General features: G+C 39.8%; 1 protein-coding gene across 1 annotated transcript; it reads right to left on the bottom strand.

Annotated features, from left to right (window-relative positions):
- Positions 1 to 495: 495 nt before the first annotated feature.
- irx1a (iroquois homeobox 1a) lies at positions 496 to 5,427 on the bottom strand. The gene is made up of 4 exons (XM_029450660.1): positions 4,916 to 5,427; positions 2,448 to 3,540; positions 1,982 to 2,057; positions 496 to 990 (listed from the first exon to the last, which is right to left on the bottom strand). The coding sequence occupies exons 1-4, from the start codon at positions 5,156 to 5,158 to the stop codon at positions 915 to 917; spliced, it is 1,488 nt and encodes a 495-aa protein (XP_029306520.1). The 5' UTR covers positions 5,159 to 5,427; the 3' UTR covers positions 496 to 914.
- Between the last annotated feature and the right edge of the window lie 21,617 nt (positions 5,428 to 27,044).

Below are 27,044 nucleotides of genomic sequence, written 5' to 3'. Positions count from 1 at the left end.
CGACTTCTCTCTCTGACAGATTAGATTTTAACCATTTGATTTTGTTTGGACTGGGCGTTCCCATATTATTACTTAATGACCTTCCCAGCTGCTCCTGTCCATTTTCTGTCACCAGCAACCATCTGGACACTTATTAGCACCTCAATGCATCCACGCTGCTTTCCTCCCAAACTTGAATAAAATTAAGCCTGGTTGCAGACTGCCAATATATTTTTTTCCTCCCATTCCCACCCTTCTGGAAATAACATTGGTAGTAAGCCAACGTTTTCTTTACAAATAATGGCATTTGTAATAATAATAATAATAATAATAATAATAATAATAATAATAATAATAATAATAATAATAATAATAATAATAATAATAATAATAATGATAATAATAATAATAATAATAATAATAACTATCCTAGTAACAATATCAGTAATAATAATAACAACCATATCAAAACTATGTAGCAAAGAAATATAGGCTGAGGATACACGTGGGTTTTCTCTATAATTTCATTTAGTTTATTAGGCAAAATATACGATCTGGACAAATTCCTTCAACGCTTCCTATTTACAAATTTAAATCACTTGGTATTTACATTAAAGAAAGGACACCAAAAACACAAGATAGAGACAAAAATAATAATAATAATTATAATAATAATAAAGTAAAAAGCCTACCAAAATGTCCCAGCCTGCCTGGGCAAAGTGGAGAGTAACATTATAGGCGCGATTATAGGCTACACAACAATAGAGGAAGTAATCCATCCATCCACAGGATATTACCAAATTACGCCGTTTGTTCTGTACCGACTGAATGCTACGCTGCATTATTATTTCTCAGTGTCCTTTTTAGGGAGTGTAAAGTCTTTTTTCTATTTTTATTTTCCTTTTTTTTCAAGCACGAAAAAAAAACCGTCTTGATCAAGCCGAGGAGAGAGCAGTGAGGACTCGTTGCGTGGCGTCTTGTGGACTCCTGGCGCTGGAAGGCAGAGAGGATCTGGATAAAGAATAATACAGAAAGGTAGATAAATACCCCCGCCGTGTTTGGACAGCAGGTTTCAATATGCATCTCAATTGTCTGGCTGAACAGCTTTGATTTGAAACAGACTGCAGTCCACCCTCTCCAATCCCTCACTTACTTTCTTTCATGATAATAATGATGATATTAATATTATTATTATTATTATTAATAATAATAATACATCATAAAAACACATCATAATAACACCATCATAATAATTATTTTACAAATCGAAAAATATTTTTCGTATAGGAGAAAATAATCCTCTTTATGTAACCATTATCAACAATTATAATTCCCTTATATGCTTATTATTTGTGTACATTATGACTGCTGCATAGAGGAGGTATTTTGTAATATTTGAAACAGAGGTAAACTTTTGTTCCCCTTTCGGTAAGAGCGCTCCCCTGGGCTCCGGGGCTCCCAGGGGTCTTTAGAGAAAGCACACAGCCCAGACAGAGCCCGTTTTACTCGGTGACTTGATAAGTAGCCACACTCTCCCCAGAGGGGAGGAATTAAAGGGGGTGTGGGATGACAGTCAAGACCCCTGTCACCCGCAAAGCAAACTGTGTTTTATTTATCTTTGTTTATTTCATTTCGTAGTGTTATCATATTTATTTTTAAACCTATTAAAAAAATACTGCCAGACATAAAAGTTAGAATTGTATATTGTACTTCGTAAAACAATTTGCACCCAATATAAACATATTTATTTGTTGAATAATTACCAGAGTTCAAATGTAATCAATAAGCTTGGCCTTACCTAAAGTTCATGCCTAATTTTGGTTTATTTGAATTAAAGCTGTTTTTTATCTATTGTTAAAAAATGTAAAACATAATAATTTCATAGTTTGGATAATTGCAACAATCATAGCATTTGTATTGTATAATTTTATATAAATCTGTGGCTGGTCATTTTCTTATAGCAGCGTGTTTCCAACAACAGCAAAAAAGTAAAAAGTCTCACCTGTCATGGATGGGTCGAAAGGAAGACTTCAGGATCTGTGTTGGAGGTGAATCAGACCTTACACCGTTTTCATGCTCTAAAAAGAAATGGAAAAAAAACACTTATCAATACTGTACAGGCTGGATAAATGATATTATATTTACTAATACATATACACTTGTCTAACTAAAAATGAGCCTACTGCGTTAATCTAATATGTGAACATTGTGGATGTGTGTGTGTGTGTGTGTGTGTGTGTGTGTGTGTGTGTGTGTGTGTGTGTGTGTGTGTGTGTGTGTGTGTGTGTGTGTGTGAATGTAGCCTACTCGTGCGTGCATGCATTTGTGTGCTTTGTTATTATAATTATATATAAATAGGAAACATGAATAAGATGCACCATTAATGTAATACATATGTTTTAGTATAAAATGCATAGCGCTTGCATGTGACATGTATGCGTGTGCAGGCTTCGAGACCGTTATCCTACCTATGTGCTTGGGACTGTGGGTCTCTGGTGGGGCCTTGCTGTCATTGCTGAGTGCTGCTGCAGCTGCTACCGGCGACACCACCACTGATGTCGGCTGCTGCTGCTGCTGCTGGGCCTGCAAGTGGTGGTTGTGGTGGTGATGGTGCTGGTTTACTCCCAGAAACGACCTCACATTTAGCAGGGAGTTCTGTCCCAGGAAAGCACCATTTGTCCAGTTATGGAACTTTCCAATCTGGCAAGTGTACAGTCCATGACTGGGGAGGAAGGCCGGGTGGGTCTGGATCTGGTGGTGGGGCGCTGATGAGTGAGTGGTGGCCGCTGGGCCACACGGGGACGTAGGTTTCTGAGAAGAACTGTCGGGACTAGTAGCGGTTTCTGCTAAAGACCATATTTTAGGCTTATTGTTAGACGGGAGAGGAAAGCTCCCGGGTCTATCCGGGGACAAAACTCTAGTGGTGTTGTTGTTGCCGTCCGAGTTCTCCTTACTCCCTGGGTGAACTGAAATTGTGCTCTTAGATTTGTCAAAGGCCTCATGGGCCTGCAGGGCGAAGGCCCGTCTTTTCTCCAAGCTGTCCAACTCCCCCCCCACAACGACACCGCCCCTGTGGTCCCTGCTCCCCTCCGTTGATTTATCATCATCATCCTCGTTGCTCTGATCCCCGTCGTTGTCGTCTATTTTGTCTATATCTATGCTCTCCAAATCAATCTCCTCCTCGTCTTCGTTTTTCTCTGCCTCGTCCCCACTGCCGAACAAGTTACCGTCCTCCCCGTCCTCTTTGCTCCTGCTCCCCCAGGTCACCTTGTTCTCCTTCTTGAGCCTCCTCCTGGCGTTGGCGAACCATGTGGAGACCTGCGTCAGCGTCATTTTGGTGATGATGGCCAGCATGATCTTCTCCCCCTTGGTCGGGTACGGGTTCTTCCTGTGCTCATTGAGCCAGGCTTTCAGCGTGCTGGTGCTCTCCCGGGTGGCGTTCTTGGGCCTGGCCGGGTCCCCGTACTGAAACTGGCCGTATGGATAGAAGGCCGGAGATGTGTGGGCTGCAAAGCTGCCAGGATGGACGCCTGGACTATCCTTCAGCTCGTACTGGGATCCCTTGAAAACAAAGGATAATATTTTATAATATTATAACATAAAATATGCATAATAAGTTTGCTACACTGAATTGTACAATTATTATTACTTGTTGTCCCTTACATTACAATACATTTTAGCCGTTGTATATATTTGCAACTCAAACAAGTGACATGACTCTATTTAAAATGAGTTGCAGTTGCACCTGACTTCACACATAGGCTTCTCAACTTGCAAAATGCCTCATGCTAGGCCTATGTCACCTGCACCTGCACATATACACACTCAAAGGCAAATACCTTTTATTAGTAAACATGTTTCATACATGTCTGTCTAAAAAAAAAAGGGAACAAATGAAGTCAACAGGACGAGAGAAAGTTCGTTGCATCATTGCGAACACACAGATGGCGTGCAAACTGCCAGCTTTCATGTTTACCTGCCAAACTCCCCTCCACACTCCTCAAGCATGTCAAAGCACTTTCAAGGCCTAAGTGAAGTTTTCTCAGCGTGGCACACTTCCACTGGCTCAGTTATATTTGCTTTGGGCACAACACTCAAACATATCGATCAGTAGAAATTGGAGTTTTTGGATAATAGCTCTTGTTTTGAAGCTTTAGTGCAATAGTCTGTCTATGGCCTGCGTGGTGCACACATTTGCCAACACATTAACACACTGCAAGTTAGTTATTATCACCAGGTGTATTTTAGGGCAATACGTGTCTGACAATTCTTCATCTTGACACAGTAAAAATCCATGTGGCATTCAACCATGATAGGAGGATAAACTGTAGCAAAAACAAAGCCTATACACGATTAAAAGTTATTGCATATTTATAGCCTAAACTTTTGTTCTATGGTGGAGATTATTTTTAGCGAGCAAATAAAAAATAATGTATCCGGGGGAAGAAGCGAGTACAAACTTTTTCTTTACTTTTGCTTACATGCTAAAACGCAGATCTATTGCACGGTTTTTTTTTGTTTTGTTTTTAAACTTCGCAATCGATCATTCCAACAGTATGATATAATAACCTAATGGTTGGTGTGAATAACATATTTTGTTTACATGTTTTCTTGTATTGGAAAATAAATAATGTCGAGTCCAATTTCTGTTTCTTTTTTTGCTTGTAGGCAAACTTTTCACATTTGTAACTCTGCCAAACAAGGCACTGAACTGTGAAAAATCGAGCACATTTTGACTAATATTTAGCAATCGGTATTTAAAAAAAATCCAACATAATATAATGGATTTAGTCTACATTTCTCAATTATTTTTGTTGAGATAACAAGCCTATCTCGGTTGTTTCTTTTCCAGACAGCGGTGGGAACCACAGGCATAAACAATCGTCTCTGCAACGCCAATCCGTAAACAGAAACAACAAACAACATTAATTCTTACCATTTGTGAGAAAAGAGCTAAGTCCGCGCTGGTGTAAGGTAAGAAAGCGCTGTAGTTGTGTGCGTACGGGTTGGCGTACATGCCCAACACCGAGGAAACCGCTGCTGCTGTGGCGGACGGACTTCCCCCGATTTCGGTGCTCCCTCCCCGGGACGAAGCCGTAAGAACTCCCGGTCTCTCGCTCCCGTATACCGCCTGGGAGGCACTTAAGTACTGCGGGTAGCCTAGCTGGGGGAAAGACATCTCCACCGCCGATTGTCGCACGGCTGTATCGTCCGACAAAACTGTGCGTAAAAAAGTGTGCGAGAGAAAAAAGAAAAAAGGAACCCGGAGGAGTAAAGGGAAAGTGTTTAAGCCAAAGTCACAGCTACTACAGACATACGGTGGTATGCAGTCAAAACAACCCGCTCTTAAATCTCGGCTTCCTCTCTTTTCTCGCGCAAAGTCCGCTGGATGTGATCTGATCAACAATTGCGCTCCGACTGACGCGCCTGGCCCTGAGGTCTCCAGGCTGATCTCTCAGATACAATTTGAAGTTGATGCTTTGATTGGCATCCCCTACTTGAGCCTGCAAGCTCCTCCTCGTTTGGAGCAATGTGGATAATGTGAATATAGAGTGAGCACATTGGCTGGGGCCTCTCTCTCTCCCCCTTTCTCTCCCCCCCTCTCTCTCTCTCTCTCTGTCTCTGACTCTGACTCTCTCTCTCCCTCCGTGTTTGGACTTATTGTATGTTAAATGTTCAAGCATTAGAGTCCATTCACCGAAGGCTTTGATTGTTGTATGACAACCTGTCGACACGATTTTACAGCTGTCCGACACAGGGGGAAGAAAACCCGTCAGAAGAAGGAACTTACTTTGAATAGATTTAAATTGTAATTAAAGAGGGAAAAAGCCTCTCCACAGAGGAATTAGTATTTGCTATCACGGGCTGCTGGTGCGTTTATTTAATTCATAGTGACTTATTTAACTACTCTTAAAATGTCTTCCTCTAAGTTTGATTTTTTCTTTGTCATGTTCTTCATCTAATGTGTTCAAAACGTTTGTACTTGTTAAATCGACATGATAGTTTAATAGTGTTTATTAGGATAAGGCATCAAAAAATATTTTAATACAATTACCAAATGAATAAATGAAGAAGTTAATTATTATATTTCAGCCACGTCACTGCGATGCGAGATTAAAAATTAAAAAGCTATTTCCAAACGATTTTCCTGCAAAAGTCAAAGCAAAACCATGCAAATCTTACCATATGATTTATTAATTATGCATGTTTTTTATTGACTTCTGTTTTGGTTTCCTTTGATTTCTTCATAAAGGTTTAATCAGACAAATTCTCACTCTCTTTTTCTCACCCTCTTTCCATCTGCGCGCGTGTGTGAGCGCACGCACGTGTGTGTGTGTGTGTGTGTGTGTGTGTGTGTGTGTGTGTGTGTGTGTGTGTGTGTGTGTGTGTGTGTGTGTGTGGACTTAAACCATATTGCTGTTGTCCTTTGTAACAACAGAGCCACTTCACGTTTCCTTGTTTTGAGTGAAAACGAAAGAGGAAAAGCCAGGACAACTCAAACAGCGAGGCACCAGGCTGTAAAGTCTGATGTCCCTGGACGCGCCACAAAATATCATCCATGTACATTTTGAGCCCCTCATTTAATTTAAGCAACTTGCCTTCCTTTTCAACACTTTAACAAAAAAAAAAGAGGATGAAGAGTAGTTTATCCGTGATAGATCAGAAACCTGTTCACTAAAACTGTGACTTTTGTATTCCTAAAAAGCATACATTCACAATTAAATTTTAAAAAATAGGCTTTCAAAAAATATAATTCCACAGGAATTGAATACAAAAAAAAATCTGATGCTTTAGCTTTTGGTCACCTCCTCTTGAACCGCTTATCCGTTTCCCAGCTCAGAAAAAGAAAAGGGTCGGACTCTAACCTCTACTTTCCTTAGCTGTCTGTCCACTCCTGACACAGCCATGTGGCTCACAAGAGGGGGCTGTTCATGTTTTAACACTTCTATTTTTATTTTTATTTGATTCGTATATCACCCACCTCACGAGTCAATGGGAGGGGGGGGGGGGGGGGCTATTCTGTAGATCTAGATTTAATGCATTAACGACTGAAGCCCAAGAAGTCACTAGATTCTGATCTGCACCAGATGGCTCCGAGTGGATATTGCCGAGCGCCGAGGATCTGTTAAAAATATCTGAGGGGCACTGATGGTAATCTGGGTAACACATCAGAAAGGAGGGGAGGAATGGCAATTGTGATAACCCGCTGGAAATGTGTACATGGGGCTAAATATGATGGTGGGGAGGGGGGGCTTGGAGTGGGAGACTGTCTAAATAGAAATGAAAGTGACGTTACAGAAAACGATAAATTGATAAATACTTAATGGACTTGATGACCAGTAGGCCTATTAAAATAAAGCAAAGGTGGCAATTTAATAATAATATAATTAATAATAATAATAATAATAATAATAATAATAATAATAATAATAATAATAATAATTTTGTGATCGCTATTACACACCGGAATGACGGGTTTTATATTTTTCTCTGAAGTTAGTTTTTTGAAAATAGAAATGTGTCTCCTAGTAAACAATGACACGTGTTGAGGGCAATAAACCATCACTGTTAACTGATTTATTGGGTCTTGTTAAACTCTCATTACCACCACAAGCTCTTCTGCTTCAACCCGGAGAGAGAGAGAGAGGAGAGAGAGAGAGAGAGAGAGAGAGAGAGAGAGAGAGAGAGAGAGAGAGAGAGAGAGAAATAAGGGGGGGGGAGAAAGAGAGAGAAAAACTTTGTTCCGGATCCTCTTGTCGTCTATCCCTTTTATAAACTCGTCCACACAACACGTTCACTCCCAATGTATTTCCTCGAAACAGACGCTCTTTCACCATGTGTATCCGTTGCTCTATGACGCGCAGGAGCGTTGACGCACACACGTGCACACGCAAACACGTCAATTTAACGATTTTTGAATACTCTCTCCCTTTGTAAAAAAAAGAAAGAAAGAAAATCCTCAGGCTGTTCATATTAGAACGTTTTATCATGTACATCTACAGGAGGCTCTTCATAAGCTGCTATGCCTTAATGGCCACGTTCTAATAAGTCACTCTGGTGGTAGTTACCTTCTTCTTTATTTAACAGCCTGTGTTCGTCATTTTAAATCATCCATTTCATCTTTCCATTTGTATATTCTTCATACATGCCCTCTGCAGAAACAAAATATATAGCCATGTTTTCATATTGTTTATAGGCCTATGTTATTGATGAGTGTAAAATGGCTCGTAAGCTCAGCCTACAAAACCTAAAAGAAAGAGATCAAAGGATAGAGAAGCCCCCCCCCCCCCCCCCCCCCTCTCTCTCTCTCTCTCTCTCTCTCTCTCTCTCTCTCCAAAAACAATATGGCACCCACTTTACATTTTATCCAATGCATACTCCAGGTTATCAATAATTGAAAACACAAACACTTACAAACACAAGGGAAAAAATAATAATATGATAGCCTAGCGTTAAAAACAGACATGTAAAGTTCACACCATTTTTAAAATTCACTGTATCAAATCAGATGTGGCAGCAGTGATTTACAAACCACATCCAAGATTATGTTTTCTGATTGTTGTTAAAGTGTTGTAATGGTTGTTTTTTTCCCCCTCAAGATGCATGTATGAATATGTAAACAAACACAAAAGTCCTGTTTTGTAGCAAATAGCTGAAGCTATAATATTTGTCATTACATATTCTTTCTAAAAGGTCAATTTTCTTAAGTTTTGATGAAAATATCACCTAAAAATGTATTAAAAAAAAAAACTTCATACTTACACAATAGTGTTCATGCAATTTCCTTTTAAACTAAGATGTTAGTATGAAGTCATGGCAGTGTAGTGTAAATGTGCCTGTACTCGGGCCTATAGGAATTAGGCCAACACGTAGACATGAATGACTCCAATAGAAGTCAAAGAGAGTGAACCTGCATTACAATAACATCAGTTATGTTGACAGTTGGCTACCACTGCGGAGGTCAAGGGTGTCTCTGTGAACTAATAACTGTGGTGAAAGATACTCCTTTCCTGCCTCTGGGAGTGCCAAAGTTGAGGAAAGGTTAAGAATCTGCAGAATGTCCCTTTTGTGCTTTTCTTGCAGATTATCAAATTAAGTGTTGAAACCAAAACTCATTTTCCCCCTGAAGAGAGGAGATTAGATGAATATCAATGATATCAATGGGCCATCACACTTGTTAGACCTCTTCCCTTTAACATCGCACACTCACATGTACACTCACGCTCATGGTTCCAAACGTACTCCCTGAACTGCGTCAGAGCAACTCGACTATTTAGCTGCGGGTTAGAGTCAGAGGACCACTGGTGTTACTGTGAGACATTTGATACACAGACAACTGCACCACACCTATAGGTAAGGAAACTAGGAATTTCCTGGATAATAAAAGAGGTCTATTCTGGGTCTTAGAAGGTCAAGACGTTATGCACTTGACAGCTAAACACTCAGGGGGTGGTGTTCCCCAGTATCGAAGTGACAAAGAGCTTCTGAGCTCAAAATTGTTGCTCAATTTAAACGTGCTTTGCAGCAGTTGGATGTACAGTACAGTTTCTGCAAACGCTTTACATTTTTAGTCCTGCAACAGGGACATGGTAATAAATAATTTTAATTAAGATGATGCAATTCAATCCACTCGGGCCCACGGAGGATATTAAAGTACTGAAGGCTCGAAACAGACATGCATTCATGTCTATACTTTTCTTTCTTTTATGTATATGTCTCTGTTTTAATCAGCCATCAAACAGGTGTATAATGTTCAAAACATACCTGTTACTTTGCAATTGCAACCATTATGTTTCTCTTTTGTATTTATTTAAAAGTACAAAAGAAAAGTAAAAGAACATCACATGGATTTCTTTTAGTCAATTCAAGTAACTTCTACTAAAGTAATATGACTTTTTAATTGATAGCCTCACATATTTTGTTAAATTTGATTTGTTTCGATTCCCATTTTAGAAATTAAATGTATATACTACTAATTCTTTAAAAAAAAATTTTTTTTACAAGAATACTTTGACATCAGAGACTGAGGTTCTCGTCTAAAGTTCCACATGTTTAGATTCAGGCAACAACAGCTTATTGGTTAAAGCTTGGGAAAGATTGTGGTTTCAGTTAAATGTTAATAAAGTGAACATGTCCTGTCTTGTGCTTCAAGTCACTGTTGTCTTTTTAATGATCAAACCAAGAACACAATCTTTCCCTAATCTTAACCAAGAGCCATGAATGCCAAAACACAACAATTCAAAAAGTTGAATCATGCATATAGGAGCAGATTTTGTAGAACAAAAACAAATATAGTAAGCATGTTGTCAGTATACATTTTGCAGGTACTTGCAGTATCAACGGGATAATCTGGGCTGCATTCGCCCAAAATGTATTTTCTGTTGGGAAATTAGAAGTGGATAAATGTTATTTCTAGAAGTGTTGGAAAAGGTCCAAGTAGAGGTGCTTTAAGGTAACTCACACTGAGCAGAGTACATTGCTCTGCACTGTAATTCAATACTGATGTGCTACTGCAGCAAGAACACGACCAGCACCACTGTTGCTGAAGATATAAAGAATCAAAACAAGACCAAACACTGAGCACAGAGGGTGTTACCTAATCATGATTAAGTTGTATCATGATTTAGTAGCTCATGCTTAATAAGTATCACTTGCTGCCACGTTGAGGCAAAGTTGTAGGGAAAACACAGTACTTCATTATTGTTGACAAGTTTCTTTTAACTCTTTCTGGCTTCTAACTGCATACCATACAAAAGACAACCGCCAAGGATCTGACTTTTTCTTCTTCCCCAAGGGCATTCTCAGGGGTGGGTAATGAACGGGTGGGCCCAGATTTTGATGTGGTTAGGGGCCAAGGGGAGAGAAATGTGAGAAGGGGTGTTAATTGTTTTGGCTCTTTGCTGGGGAAACATATCAACATTAGATCTAATGGAGGTTAAAGACTCTCATTGCCATAGGGGCTGGAGCTAATGAATAGCTATAGCTAGCCAAGGAGAGAGAGAGGGAGGGAGAGAGAGAGAGAGAGGGAGGCCAAAGAGAGGATGTATCATTTACTGGCCTTTAAAAGGTTTTAACTGCATTGAGCTGAGTGTTTCATTGCAGTATTGACCTAAGAGGATTAACATTAAGAACTTGTGAAAGTGTTTTTTATTTGAATTCTTTTTTCTTCTTCTTCAAATGGGACATCTGACATTGTAAGCACAGCTATTTGCAACTACAGAGAGTGACCTCAAGGACAACTTCAACCATGAGTTTACAGAAGAGAAGATTTCCCAAACTCCTAATTTAAAGTAACATTTTAATTTACCTTCATTGAATACGGACACTTTCTACTTAAAAACTTGTTGCACATACATTCACAAATACTGTACAATTCAGCAGCTAACACTTCAGGAGATAATTAACCATTTTGGCATTGCACAAACTAATTCCATTACTTGGTATTTAACTCCGCCATGAATATTCGACTGAATTCAAGTGAGCCAATAGGCTGCAAGCCACAGACTCCCGGCCTATACTTTATGTGCACATCTGCACAATTCAATTGCAGATGTATGCAAAGTACAGTAAACGTGTGAGGAAAAAAAAGACTGTGGACAAATAGAACAGCGATATCAAAGTCCTCTTTTTGTCCCACGTTTAATTTTATGCTAAATCTGAATGAGGGAGACTCCAACATCGGTTTGAAACACTAGCTTAGAAATATTCATAAGAGTTAGTCTCCCATTTCAGATGTTTATTTGCTGCCTCAGAAATGGTGAAAAAAATGGGAGCATGCAAATCTGCTTTCAGATGATACAATACCCACGTTTATTTATCAACAGAGTTAATTGAATTTTAAGGAACGGCCTTCTTGGGGAAAAATATTTTTGTACACTGAAGTATTCTTTTGAAATTACACCCTTTGATATTGGTGTAAAGGATAGACTTATAGATAAAATGATCAACAGAAAGCATGACAAATGGAATTTTAATGAGGCCGTTTCGTTTATCTGTTATCATGTGCTGCTTTTTGCTTTGGTGTGTCTTTGTACTAACTATTGACAGTAGTTGAAACCTGCTGTTTTTATGTTACTGGACATGCTCCCCAGGATGCCTCGGCCTCTCACTCTTAACAGCACTGCTATCACCTTGATCACTGATCAGACTGACTCTGTTCAGTTGCTCTGGGGTTTAACTTCCTAGAGTGTTTCATTGGTTATAAACACAAGCTTAATCAAAACTGGAGAGAAAAAATCAGACTTTTCAGAATTCAGATTAATAGCTAGGAAGGTTTGGATGAGATGCTTTTTCATTTTTTCAAACATACAGCATGCACATATTTAGCATCGCTTCAGTGGACAACTAACTTTCATCTGTCCAATATCTGTCACAGGATATTGTTTTTGACAGCTGTGGGACCAGAAACTACTTTTTTGAATTCAAATTATTGATGTCATCATGGCTCCTGAGTAGGGTAACCATTGGTCCCACCCTCTAGCCTCTAGTGTTATGGGGTCACAGATGAAAACAGCAGTCTGTCAAATTCACTTATGCAGTAATGAGTTATAGACACAGTGGTCTGGGAAGGGGAGGGGATTGTTAGAGGGCAAACACCCTAAAAGAAACAAGGGTTCCAAAAGGGTTTACAGGCTATTGATGTATTAGATTAGCTCTTTGTGGCACAGATTAGATCTTCCCATCGCAGCTGAGCAGGGACAAACAACATGGACTCTTCTTTTTCTCTGTTTAGACAACCATGACAAGCCTCAATATGAGCTTAACCGGAGTGTACAACGTCAGATATGTCATTTGGTGATGCTTAAGACTGTTGTTTGGATATTTTTGTGGCTCAGATAAGTTCATCAGGAGAAAAATGAACAGGAACTACACTGACACATTGACAACAATTGAATGTCTACACTTCTATTAATGTGCCAATCATTTGGAAGTCTTATTTAGAGAAAAACATATTAAATGACAGTTATATCCTACTGCATGCACATTACAAAGAAGTCCAAAAGTTGATGTGTACTTAGCAGCAAACAGTTATATTTTGTGTCTGGTTAGATTTCATTTAGCGCCAGACATTGCCTTTAACTACACATTCATTCACGTTTGTTGTACAACAAATAAGAACAAGTATGTTTTTCTGTCTCCAGTGTTCATTGGTTTGTTGGGTTGACCTGCTCTTGTTGACAATGTCAATAAAGGTTATTCAACACAGCTAGTTCACTAGAAGTGACATGATTCACACCATGCTTTCAGTATATTATTGTGCATGGAAATCAGCAACAATAGTTGATATCATTTGGTTTTGCAATGGCTCATGATTCGGCTCTCTTTGCTGTAATTTAGACAGAATTTCAGTGACTGCCAACCAACAAATGTAAGCAAATAAATACAGTACAGTAAGTTTTGGTTTCCCAAGCATAACCTCTTTTAATGCAATTTCCTAATTGAAAATGTATCCAACATGTTGCATCTGCAATTAAGTTTGATAAACTATTTAGACTAATGTATAGCGTGTTATATTCATATTAAAACAGATGGTTGGTGACTGCACATTAACAATGAGATGAGACATGGCAACCACAGCCCTATGTACTATGTAGATTTTAAATGTGCAGAAGAAATATTGATCATAGTATTAAAACTCTGAGTGTAGAAATTGTACCATTTACTTTTATTTTTTTCTGCCAAATAGATGAAATGTAGAATCTGATGTGAATTATGTTGGGCAGCCATTCCAATGTTACCTTTATTTAAATGAGCTATTTATAAGATATCATGCTCTCAACATGTCTGATTGGATGAATTTACCAACAGAAAAACATGGTTGTAGACTGCGAACACTGTGGAAAAGTCAAAACCTTTAGAGTAACAAGAGTGCACTCTTTCTATTTCAAGTGCGGTGGTGGTGTTTCTCGGAGTGGGGTGCAGGTTGCAGCACCGCCTTTTACATCACGCCCATGTTGAAGCATCATTGATCCCAGCTGAAAAAGAAAGCAATCTGGACAATGAAGTTCAATAACAACTGTCTCCCATCTCAAAAGGGGCCAGCTGATCTGGCACAGTGTAATGCTTTAGCATTAGTGGCACTCAGCTGTTACTGCCAAACACTGGCCCACACCATGAAATCTCTTGTTAAGAAGAGAGAAATAGTGTTCGGCTTGTAATTGAACCATTTTATACCCCCCTCCTCCTCCCTGCCCTTCTATCACTCTGGTTACCCCCTTTTCCACCTTCCTTCCTTCTGTCCCATCCTGGTCGCCCCATTTGTTTTCCGTTCACCCCATCTTAACACACGCACACGCACACACATACACACACAGACACACACACACACACACACACACACACACACACACACACACACACACACACACACACACTCAGTCAGACACACGCTCCTTTTGTATGAGCAGCAGCACCCATCAAAATCTGGATCGATCCCCTGGTGTCATTGTGTGAGGAGGTTATTTATGTGGGCATCCAATCTGCACCTGCCGTTGTGTTTGAGCAAGAGGGGAACACGGCCAGAGTTTGTTAACAGTGAAAGGGGAAACATCAAAGCTGGGGGAGAGAGGGGGGGGAGAGAGAGAGAGAGGGAGAAGAGAGACAGAAGGGGAAGAGCAGCCACCTCAGAGCCCCATGAGTACCCGCCAGCTCGCTGCCTCGTCTCTCGTGAAATGAGCACTTTCACAGTCAGTTAGTCTTTAAGTAATAGATATATTGAGTTCATCCCTTGTAACGTTAGACAACTAATTTATTATTATTTTTTCCTTTTTCCCCCTCACCCTTTGCAGCCCTCCCCTTCCCCTTCCCCTTCCCCTTGTCCCCTTCCATCTCTTTTCCTCTGTGTCCCTTTTCCCTCCGCTTCCCATCAACACAGGATTATGAAGGTTAAATAAACTCTGCGAAAATGAATGAATATTGCTACCAACCTCCTCCCCTCCCGCCCCAACTGCAATCAAACCCGCACCACCGCCGCCACCCTCTTTTTCTCTACCCTCCACCCTCATTGCTTAGAAAAAAAAGAAAGAAAATAAAACTCCAGCACAGGCTATCTGGCGGCAGAATGAATGATCCTATTTATGTTAATGCATACATGAACGTTACACAGGTTTTTCCCCTGATAAGGCGATAGGTTAATGAAATGCTCATTTCATTTTACCAGTTGTTTTCTCTGTGAAGTTCCGATAAGTAGCAAACCAATGAAGCTTGTAATTACAATCTTACAGAAACCCGGCCAATCTGTGTATAAATCTCACCATCCAATTACAAGATGTAATAATTTTGCAGTCAAGCTGGTAATGAGGTCTAATACTCATGCATGTGATAATCCCCCCTGGATGCTGACTCTATCAGATGTTAGCTTTGTAATTATATGAGCTTGAGAAAAAAAAAAATCATTATTTCATGTTCAAGTAGAAAATGAGGTTGGTGGGAAGTTAATTTTCTCTATGCTCTGTGAAGCGTAGACAAGAATTTAATGATTTAATTACAGTTGTTAGCCCTTTTTTGCGAGAGGCTTAAATTGAGCTAAGCATTTTTCATAGCCCCTGACATCAAGAGTCGGGGAACATCAAAGATTTTGACAGCATACAAAGTGATGAGCAGGCCCAGTGGCCCTGAGATTTTTATTTTATTTTACTCTTCTTGGTTGCCTGCAAAGAAAAAAAAGGTTTTCTTTTCTTTCCTTTTCTTTTGTATCCTTTCCTTTCCTTTCCTTTCCTTTCTTTTCCTTTCCTCTCATTTTCTCTCCTTTCCTTTCCTTTCCTCTCCTCTCCTCTCCTCTCCTCTCCTCTCCTCTCCTCTCCTCTCCTCTCCTTTCCTTTCCTCATCGTCAGGGTAACCACAGCCCAGGGACACCAGACCTGCTGGATAAAAGCAACATCAACAAATATTAACCGCTCTGGCTTTCACCACCGGCAGCTAATCCACTGTATGTGAATTTGTCATATCAGATTACTATGACAGTCATGGTGCAGCGCAGAATGGAAAGCATCCTCCTGCATCCTCAAAAGGACAATATAGTTTTACTCCCCACCTTCTTTGAATTTCAAAACAGCCCATGAGTGGTGTCTGTAGTCCTCTGATTTCCATACAGCCTTTATATGAGAGAAAGAAACTGTAAATACATTCCTCAGAGTAATCCCTAGAAAGAGGAATGGCTGCTTTTGGCACTTTAAAAAAGTGCTTTGAGCAATGTAATTCAACTTCATAGTAACAGTAGCTACTTGGTTATGCAGGGTGGTATGATGTGAGTGTGTTGGTGTGTGTGTGTGTCTGTGTGTGTGTACTGCTGTCATCCATCCTGTTTATCAGTCTTTTGGAACCTGGCATCTGGGGAGTTATTGACTCAGATTTCAATAACTTATTTAAGCTCTGAAACTTGACATGAGAAAATGGTGATTTTATAAATAATTTGTGACGGTGTAATAGTTTTTTTTTCTCCAATTAATGGACTTTTTAGATATTTGTAAATCACACACCATGATCCAAGAAAATGCAGTATTAATGTATGTATTTTTTTTTTATATTTTAGCAAATGTATATAGAGTTAGGTACATGAAGGCTTTGCTGTTCATACTGTTGCCAGCTTGTTAGGATCTTTGCAACTATACTGATACCAATACATATCCCTCTGCCATGGCAGAGCAAGTTGTTTCATTAAAGGTTAGGCCCAATTGCTTTTGTTCAGTTAGAGCAAATCATTTTGTTTGTATTTAAAGTAAAGTTTGGGTCATGGTTTTAAGTAAAAGTGCCTGATGGAATCGACATCTGTTATAATGTACAATAAAAAGTTTGCAAAAAAGTTCATCATCATCATCCCTCCAGTTTTGACTAAATCGTAGCACTGCTGCCTGCAATATAATATGTAATTTAACATGTTAGCACTCTCATGAGTGTTGTAACTCTGGAAAGAATAGCATTCTTTCTGGATTTTCTTTTCTCAGACATTTACTAAATATCAATGTAGACATTAAGACGTACAGCTTAGTGACAAAAGCTCAATCAGTTTAAGACTTTACTGAACTGAACTGAACTGAACTGAACTAATCTAATAAACTAACAATTATTTAAATTATCTATAAATCTGACAATTTCTTTCTCAAATTAATCATTTATTGTTTGGTCAAAAAAATGTCCTAACACAGTGAAGACTGCCCATTACAATATCCAAGAGCACAAGTTATTTTTGTATTTAGTTTTATAGCATACAATAAGAAGGAAACCAGCAGTAATAGACATTTGAAAACATTAAACTAGTGATTTTCAATGTATTGATTGTCAATATAGTTGATTGACAAATCAATTAATTTAATTATAGTTTCAATTCTAGTATGGATGCAGCTATGTTGTCGGCCACAGTACGTTCATAGCATTGCTTTATATTTACTCTGAACTATGCAATATGTTTGCCTTTGCCTTTGTACATTTTTCACTTACATATTTCAACCACTATTTTGAAAGTTGTGTTTTAAAAATGCACAATTAGACTTCAAGAGTGTGAAGTCACACTGAGAATTCATAAAAAAATATATATTTTCCCAGAGTCTGCACTCCCCATCCTCTCTCCTCACCTCTCCTCTCGCTCCCTCCATCGTTCAGCAGTCCCAACCCCCTTGTTTGACCTTTTTTAATCCCTCCCAGCCCTCTCAGTCCTTTCTCCGTGCTTGGCCATGTCCTGTTAAACAAGGAACGTGTTGCGGTGTTGTGACCCACAATTGTGGGCAGCTTCACGGCAGGTTTTGCAGCCCTTTTTTCTGCTCTGGTGTCCAGTCTGCCTCCATCTGCCACTGCCTCACCACAGTCCCACTGGGGGAGAAGGGGCTAATTCTGCAGTCAATTAGCAGAAGGGCCGCTTTTGTTCTCTCACTGGCTCCCATGGGCCCTATCTGCTTCACTGCTCCCTCACTCTCGCTCCATTTCGATGGTTCTTACTTTCTGTCTCATTTATCCGTTCATGGCTCTCTATCTCTCTTTGGTCGTGTCATTTCCTTTGTTTTATTCTGTTCCCCTCTCTTCCTGTCCTCTCTCTTTGTATCTTTACTTTGTACATCATACTCTCTACCTCTCTTTATGTTTCCTGTTTCTCACTCCGACATAGATTCTTTGAGGTATCGAATGTCTGCTTGCCATATTTCTCCTCCCAGCCCACCCTTGCTCAGTGACCTTTGTGACATTGTTGGCCAAACGATGTCTCTGGCAATCATGAGCCATAAAAAGAGATGGAATTATGGGTAAATATTCCCTAACAGATTTTGATTTATTGTATCGTAAACATTATATTAGTCTAAATGGCAAACAGTAAACGGCAGGCTACAAATTAAGTTAACATGCTGTGCGTGTGAGTGTTTGTGTACATGATTTCCTGTGTAGTGTTTAATAATATATATATTATACCTTAGAGGTATATTTATATCCTTTTCATAATATTAGCTTTTGGATGTTTCTTCCCGTTTCAAATGAGGAGGCATTATATTCAACAGAACGACTTATTTTCCCTCTACCCTACATCCATCAGGAAAAAAATAATTATTGAAAAATCTCCACTGTAAAATAGGTAGAAATCATTCTTCTGTCTTTTGATCGATGCGGCACCCTATAGGTCTCACCCTGCTGTTGTCCCTGTGGCTCTACCTGGCCCTACTGAGCTGTACCTGTCTCAAGTTAATAAATCATTTTGGCATTATAAAATATTCAAAGGAGGAGGGGATCAGGCAAGGCCAGGTTAAAGAATTCCTTAAATTTTCATGGCATGACAGCCTGTTCCACATATGCCCCCCCTTCAGCTGCTTCGTGCTCTGGGTTGTGTGTGACTGAGTTTTTGTGTGTGTGTGTGTGTGTGTGTGTGTGTGTGTGTGTGTGTGTGTGTGTGTGTGTGTGTGTGTGGGGCTTGGGGTTAGGAGGATCTCCCGTGTCACTCTAATAGTCTCGAATTACACTTGTATCAGTGTCACTAGCATATGGGGTCTATGTATACCCTTAGGCCCATCACACACCCTTCCACCTTTCACTGTCATGGCATTTAAAATGATAGCATTTGGGCAAAGCTAGTTTTGACAGAAAAAGTGAAAAGCTGTGTGTTTCCCTCCTTAGCCTGACGACAGAGCTGCAGCCACCATGGGCCCCTGCCACTGTGCAGCCAATCAAATGATATTTTACAGGATAATGATGGAAAGTAGGTTTGCCTCCTTAGTGAGTGCTCTGTCTCTCCCCTCTTTTTCTCCTTCCCTTTTCTTCTCTCTGTCCCTCACATTCTCTTTCTACCATCCCTGTCTCCTGTGGGATATAACAAGACTCCAATGGTAGGGATGACATCTTTGAAGCAATCAACATTGCTCATATCCTATAGTTCAGGAATTATATATAATGAGACGTACATTGCACTTATACAAAATTAAATTTCATATAAGGAGGAAGTGCCTACAATTCTCTCTCGTTTTATTTTGCTAACATCTTTGTTAACAAGTGGTTATGACAGTACTTCTCAAAGATTGCTTGTCACTCAAACAGTGTTGCCAGTATGTACTATGCACTTCTTTAGATCTTTGAATTTTTTTTAACGGCTATGTTCTGACTGATTAGCTTGCACCAAAAGAACGCACCTCTATCATTCACTTCAATGAGGCTGCATGCAGCGACGCTGCCAACGCAGAGGGCTCTGGCAGACTGGTCCCACAAAAATAAAGATTAAGCAAAGTACTGGCCCCTCATTGGCCAGTCAATTACTATATGTTTGCAATGTGAACACTGTCTACTGTTTACCTACCCATAATCTTAGGAGAGGATAACATGATTGTCCTTGTGATGACTTTGCAGAGACAAACCTTTGTGCACTGTTTTGCTAAGTCTTCAGACTCATGAATCTAAAACCCAAACCATCCTCCCTGTATCATATTTAATCTGAAACAATACACCCCAAAGTGTTTTTTAACACAGTGTTTGTCTTTGTCTGTAAATCCCAATTTCTCAATTTCATAAAATGTGTGTTCCTTTGTCTGTTTACGTATCCATGATGTCTAACAATGCTCATACCAGCCCCCTAGGTCATTTTGTATTCATAATCGTATTTCATTAAACAAAAGCTGTCATCAACTGGGTTTATGTGAAATCACTATTAAATCACATTTGAGTCCTATATTAGAGCTATAGTTTAACCGAATCAACATTAACTTGTATGCATTTTATTTATTCTTCCTTCGCAAATGTTACATATCACCAAGATGAAAGAAAAATGGAAACTTGCAGAGAGAATTATTTGCTTTATTCGTTCAAATCTGTCTTGTTTGCATTGTTAACACTGTTGTCTATGAGTCAAGATCAGGCAATAAAACAAGAGTACTATGCAATGAATTCTGTCCTTTGCTTTATCAAACAGCTGTAGAAGCCTGATGTAAGTTATCCTCACAAAGGTTAAACAGCATATGAAATAGTGATGAATCTGTGGATAGAGGGACCAATTAAAGCTCCCTGCACTGCTCTCCCATCTCTCCCTCCGTCTCCCCTCCTTCTCACCATCTCTCCCTCACTGTTTTCTCTTTCCTCTCATCCGCTCTTGTCATACCTTTCACTGTCCCTTGATCCTCTCTTCCGCCCCACCTATGCCTCCTAATTCCATTTTTCCTCTTTTTACCCGTTCCATTCATCCATCCATCTTCTCATCCTTACATCCTCTCAAAGACAGACAATGCTTTGGCTGACTGTGTCGCTCTCTGTGATTGATTCTGGATAGAGACTTTCCCTGTTGGTAATGTGGGAACCAGAGCAGGTGAAAGGTTTACGCTACGGCATAAAGAAGAGTGGAATGTGTCGGATGCAATGTGGAAGAGAAGGTGAGAGCTAGGGATGAAGGTTTGAAAAGGGTCCCCGTGCCAACTGAAGAACTGAAATTAGAGTTTTACGAGAGGCCAGGGTGCAGAATTGCTATGTGGCCACCCTTACTTGTTAGCATGCAGTCTCAAAGTGGAGTGCAATGCAGAAAATAAAGGGTGGGCTGCTAATTGTTCTCTAAACGTTCCTGTATATATTAATATGTAAAGCTGCAACAAAAACAAATAGATTCATTCCTAACTAGAAAGGCATGGAGAGCGTAGACCACTAAAATGTCAACAACAGTGAAAAATAATCTGTGCATTTAAATCCACTCCAAGATTTAACATGTTCTTCCCTGGCCATTGCTACACCCTTCCACAATGTTTCATGAATATCTGACTAGTACTGACAGTACTTGTTCCTTAATCCTGCTAAAAAAAACAGACAAACAGAAAACATAACCGTCTTGGCTGAGGTAATAATACCTTAAACTACAGTAATATCTGGAGGCCCCCAAAGCTAGTTGGACAGCATCAGCTGATTCTTCCCAGCAACAGGTAAATCTTACAAAGGTTACGAAGTGAATTTATTTAACTTCTAAAACCTCCTTCTATTAACTGACACCACATATGTGATGCAACATTTTAGCTGACTGCCTTACCCCTATCTAATTCCAATTATAATAATGATTATGATAATATGATAATGGGAATGATGACTAATTATGTCACTCTCAAGCAGCATAATATGGCCTCTCCACCATCCACAGCACCAATATCATACTGGCCAAATACACACACACACACACACACCCACACACACACACACACACACACACACACACACACACACACACACACACACACTCACACACACACACACGCACTTGAAATATTGATATGTTTTGCCTTTTTATCTCCTCATATCTCATCACCCTTTCTGCCATGCTAGTTTGACCTCTCTGAAATCCCTAATATATGCCAGTAATTGCACATCAAACCTCAATGCATTATTTCAAACCCAAACTCTCTCCTATCCAATACACACGCATACCTCGCAAATGCATTCACATACAGTACATTCTCACATGCAAACACACCAATATAAATCTGTAATTGCATATGCATATACAAGTACACATGCATACATTCACACACAAGCATGCAGGCCCCTTTTTCATGAATACACACACACACACACACACACACACACACACACACACACACACACACACACACGCACACACACACACAAACAAACATGGCATGCTGGCCTGCTGATGGTGTAGGTCTCATGTATTTTGATGATATGAAAGTTGACCACATTTACATGCAAATCGAAGTTCCAGATTAATAGGGTCCACGTACGAGGGCGAAGGAAGACTGCATGGTAATATGCTATTATGGCTTTTAAATACATTTACCGATGTTTTGACGCAGAATTAGCATGGTCCTAGCACAAGGAAATCATGTCGGTCTGATAGCAATTTGGTTTTCCAATTGGGAATACAATTTCATCAGGTTCAACTGTCATTTCTAATAATGACTCAGGTTGTGCTCACTAAATTGGAGATTCTTTTTCTCACTTTTTTTTTCAATCCAACCTTGGTGGATGAAAGAACAAGCACCGTGTTAACAGAGGCTCTTGCAGCTCAGAAATTGCTGTACCTTCTATTATTTACAACAACCTCGCTGAAGATATGGTGCAAAAAACTGAATGGCAAGTGTGTCTAAGTTCATGCATGTGTTTCAAATTTAGTAAATCGCTAAATTGTGTTTAATATATAATATGTTTGTTTTTTCACCTCAGGAAAAAAAAATCTGGGTTATGATTAGACCACAAAGTAAAGGTGAAAATAACTCTTTGGCACCAGTGATAGTCCTTGTCTCTTCCCAGCTAAAGAGTACATTTGCATATTTTCACAAAGCATAATCTCGTCCACACTCTGTCAAGTGATGGAGTAAATATGACTAGTCAAATCGCTGGTTGTCAGCCACAGCAAAATGTCAGTCATCCCTCACCCAAAATGGTCCTGACAGCTAAATGCAGATCTCAATTTTCCTGCAGAGAATTCATTACTTCAGAATAATAAATAGCAAAATAGATTGTTTAATCTTTGCATTTCTTTGGTCCATATTTTGTCTTCAAAATGATGAATTTCAATACAAAGGCTGTTGACAAAACTCGGAGTTCTCTTTGTCGACAAATGATTAGACTGTAGACTGACCTAAAAGGATAAACTGAATGCTCTCTACTGTTATAAGCCTTGTTTATCAACTTTGCGGTTAATTAATGTTTTCGACTGGATCATGGTTTGATTTCCTTTGAGCACATACAAACATGAGAGACGTAAGGAAAGGGAAGCATAAAGGGAGGCAGAAAGAGAAAAAAAACAGACATCATCCTCGGGTAATAGACTTGTGATGTATTTCCTTTAAGTTTCCCCACTCAAGAAAAACAAATAATTAACAGCCCCTTGGGACATAACACACAAATAGAATAATGTATTTGTGTCAGTCAAATGCCTTTCCATAGATGGGCAAAGAAAACATAATAAATGAATATGAAATATGTAAACAGAGCCCGGATACCATCCAATTAATAAATACCATTTTTGTCGTGTCTTCTGGGGGCTAAAATACTTTTGAAAAATCACAGCGTGCCTTTTGGCATCCTTGTCAATTTATGTAAACAGCCTGCAACCATTCTAGGAGCAAGGAGCACAAGGAGATCATAGATTATTAATGGAGTTTGAAAATAACAAAGGCTGTGTCAGCTGCATCCTGTGCCATGGTATCAATGACACTCGGTCGCTAAATGGCACAGAATGGTTTCTTGCTGCACACCACTGGCTCGATATCAAGTATTCCTTGGAGTTAGTTATAATCCTTTAGAAGCTGGTAAAAAATTTGGTCTGACCAAAATGACCATAAGTTAAAATAAACAGAAAAGAGCCTTAGAATAACCTATATCTTATTCAGGCTCTGGTGTGTTGAGGGTCTGCTAATTTGGCTCTGCTGGGAGTGGGGGTTGGGGGAGTGGGTGCGGGACTCCTGGCTGAGTAGGCCAGAAATGTTAGGCCTTTGACATCAAGGATCGATTCCACTCTCAGAGGGCTGAGCGAGGCAGAGAGAAAGGAGGATTGTGGCAATGCATGCCCCTTCTCATTAGCTGACCGTGGGGGAGCGGAGGCGTTAACTTGGCCTTTCCTTTGGGACTCTAAATGGGTCTAGGGCCACCGCTGATGGGGGGAAGTTCACAACCACAAAACTGGGTTCAATATTGAGTAAAGGTAACTTTGTTTTTCTTCATCAGACTAGCTGGGCTGCTAAGTGCAAAATGTCCAGGGAGACAAAATGGTGATACATGAAACAAACACTGTAGGTATGCAAATTAACAAGCACTCAAGAGCAAACATAAGTGCTCACACACCATTATGAAAAAAACAACACACAATAAGTGCACCTCTTTAAGAAGCAGACATCACAGCAGTTCAGTAAATGAGATTACACTCTTTAGTTAATTAATCTCATACACCGTGTCATTAAACTACCAGGTAGCTAGGAAATGTTAGTAGACAAATAGGCTGCTTTGACTAGCAAGGTTGAGATAAAGGGTTCAGATAATGAGGGACTAATCATCTGCATCAGTTAAGTCCATCAGGCCTAATTTCCCTAAAAACTAAATAGCGTACACATGGAGCTAATCTCCACCTTTTTATTTATTAATTTCCCATCCAGAGGTTCAGCGCCGCACTAATAAGGCATACTCACACAGCCATGCAAGCATGCACTCTAGCCCCCTCCTTTCACACACATGGAGATTAAAAGGTGTTATGAGCCGTGCACTGCAGAACAAAGAGGAAGAGATTGTATGTAGATAAAGAGTATACTCTTAAGGAGATGCAGCTCTTAGGATAATGAGGCATTTGAGGCTTTACTGAAGGGAGCTTCTCCTTATTCCTCATTCCCTTCCTTCAGCTTTCTTCTCATTTTGTGTCTCTCTCTACCTCTCGGACCCCATCCACCCTGTTTTTTTTCTATAGCATTACATGCTGAAAGAAAATATCCAATGAATGCCTATATACTGTAATGTGCATATCGCATTTGTGCAAACATGAGGGTGTTTATACGGCTGTATAGTTCTCTGTCTCTTTGCTTTTAAGTCTTTGCTTTGCTGTAAATGAACAGAACAAAAAGTGTTTACCACTGTAGAACACAATTTAAATTGCAGCAGCAGTATTTGACATCTTGTTGATTGACTCTTGAAACTCTCAACTCCCATTGTATACTTTAACGATTATAACCAGCTGCAAAGTAGCCACATTCTCATACGTGCTTAAATACTTTCAAATCTGCCTTTGGTAGTTGTCCATTGTATTAATAACCAATTAGTTTCACCAGTTGTAGCATTACAGTAAACCCAAGTTGTAAAGGAGAGAGGCCTGTCTCAAGTGCTCTAATTGGCTAAGCTTGTCGTTCTAAGAGTTCTGCTCTGTCTTTGTTAAACTGACAGATTTGAAGCGAAAGAGATTTAAAAAGAGTAAGCTGGAGAGAGCAACAGCCCTACACTGGAACGAGATGTCTACGGTCCATCTCAACACGTTTTTTAAACTTTCATGGTCTCCTGTTTGGCCTCTTTGCCAGCTATGTCTCAGAGCACTCCACTGTCAACGTAAGAGAACACTCAAGATTGTGTTGGTCTTAAATAAATAATATGACATTAATTAATTAAGACACAACTCCCCCTAAACAAGAAAGAAAGCAAGACCTGGAAAATGAACAAAGACTGTGCCATATGTTGGCAAGCATCATCAGAGCTGAAGATGGACTTTTCATTTAATTATTTTGAAATACACTGCCTTGCATCTCACTTAATACATGAAATGAGTCTTGCAATCTCTAATTGAAAAGAATGCAGGGTGCAGCTTATATCTTGAAAGATGGGAGGAAGTTTCTGTAACTGGAAACATATGTGCATCACAGCAGATCATACCTTGCCTCTTTGAGGGGAATCTTTGAAATGTTGCTGTACACTGTAATGCAAGACAGTATTTAACAATATGTGAAAAAGAAGAGAGGAAATAGCAGTAACATGGTCTAGCAAGCACTATTAGAAAGCTGCATGGACCACCAAAGGCCCTGAGAGCACAGCTAATATGACACCCCAAGGCCTAATCTTCTTAGTGGGGTAGGATAAAATGAGTATCCATTACGGAATCAACCTTCATCCCAACCCTCTCTACCCCATATTACCAACACTACTACTCCATCCCTCTTTCCTCTACTCTATCCACCCACCCCCCACCCTCCCACTAGAGCCAGTGTTAGCATTGATAGCCAGCATTGAGACAATTGGCTGACTCCGGGCCCTAATCAGGTATTAGCCACTAAAGCTGTAAGGGAAGGCTGCTAATCTCCATACTCACTTCATCTGTAGAGGCAAGGCCCCAGCAGCTTGCTTTCCTCTGGCACAGGCCTAGATCAAAGATGGCTGCTAGAAATCAGATTAGAGTAAAGAAGAGAGGAGAGGGTGAGAGGGAGCAGGGTGCGAAGGCCACAGATCTCTCAAACCTCCCTTCACCTTGCCTCTTTTAAAAGCTTTTTGCATAATCAGGGAGAGGAGTAGGTGACTTTAGCCCCGAAAAGCCTCTTAGCCGCAGATGAAACAAAAACACGAAGGGGTTGAAAGAAAGGTAAAGTGAAAGGAAATGTCCACTATGGGCTTGCAGCTGTATAATAATGTTAATGTGTCATTTGATACTACTGCTCCAACTACTCATTCACATGTGTAGTGTAATGTTTTACACACATTTTGTTCATAAGTTTCATCTATGTCAAAGACATTATAGTGTTCTAATGTTTCAAACCAAACATCCTGTGTGAACCAACCATTCTAGCTAGCTTGCTATTGTGACTTGCCAGGTAGGCTACAGTAGATTACCAGCTCAACAAAAACTTTATTCACCAAGCTTCTTGCACCACCCTTTGCTAGGATGTGCTAATGCACTTTGCTGTGTCACTTTCTGATGTGACCAGGGCTTTAGATAAGACAGATTGTCAAAGTTGGCAGTTCAATACTGTATATTGTTTTTCATTGGCCACTGCAGGGCACCCATTTACCTTCCTTTGACCATTTTAAGGGTTGCTAGTTTACACTCACAACTCTCCCTCACACACACACACACACACACACACACACACACACACACACACACACACACACACACACACACACGCACACACATTCTTGTAAAGAGC

The sequence above is a fragment of the Cottoperca gobio genome, chromosome 16 (assembly GCF_900634415.1).
Source record: "Cottoperca gobio chromosome 16, fCotGob3.1, whole genome shotgun sequence".
Classification (NCBI taxonomy): Eukaryota; Metazoa; Chordata; class Actinopteri; order Perciformes; family Bovichtidae; genus Cottoperca; species Cottoperca gobio.
This window is presented reverse-complemented; position numbering and strand designations above follow the sequence as displayed.

Bases quoted from the DNA above. Each gene is read 5' to 3' on its own strand.
- irx1a (XM_029450660.1), bottom strand. From the start codon at position 5,158: ATGTCTTTCCCCCAGCTAGGCTACCCGCAGTACTTAAGTGCCTCCCAG. The intron at 3,541-4,915 runs GTAAGAATTAAT...TTTGTTTTCAAG, and splicing joins TAGCTCTTTTCTCACAAATG to GGATCCCAGTACGAGCTGAA. The intron at 991-1,981 runs GTGAGACTTTTT...TTCTTTATCCAG, and splicing joins TTTCGACCCATCCATGACAG to ATCCTCTCTGCCTTCCAGCG.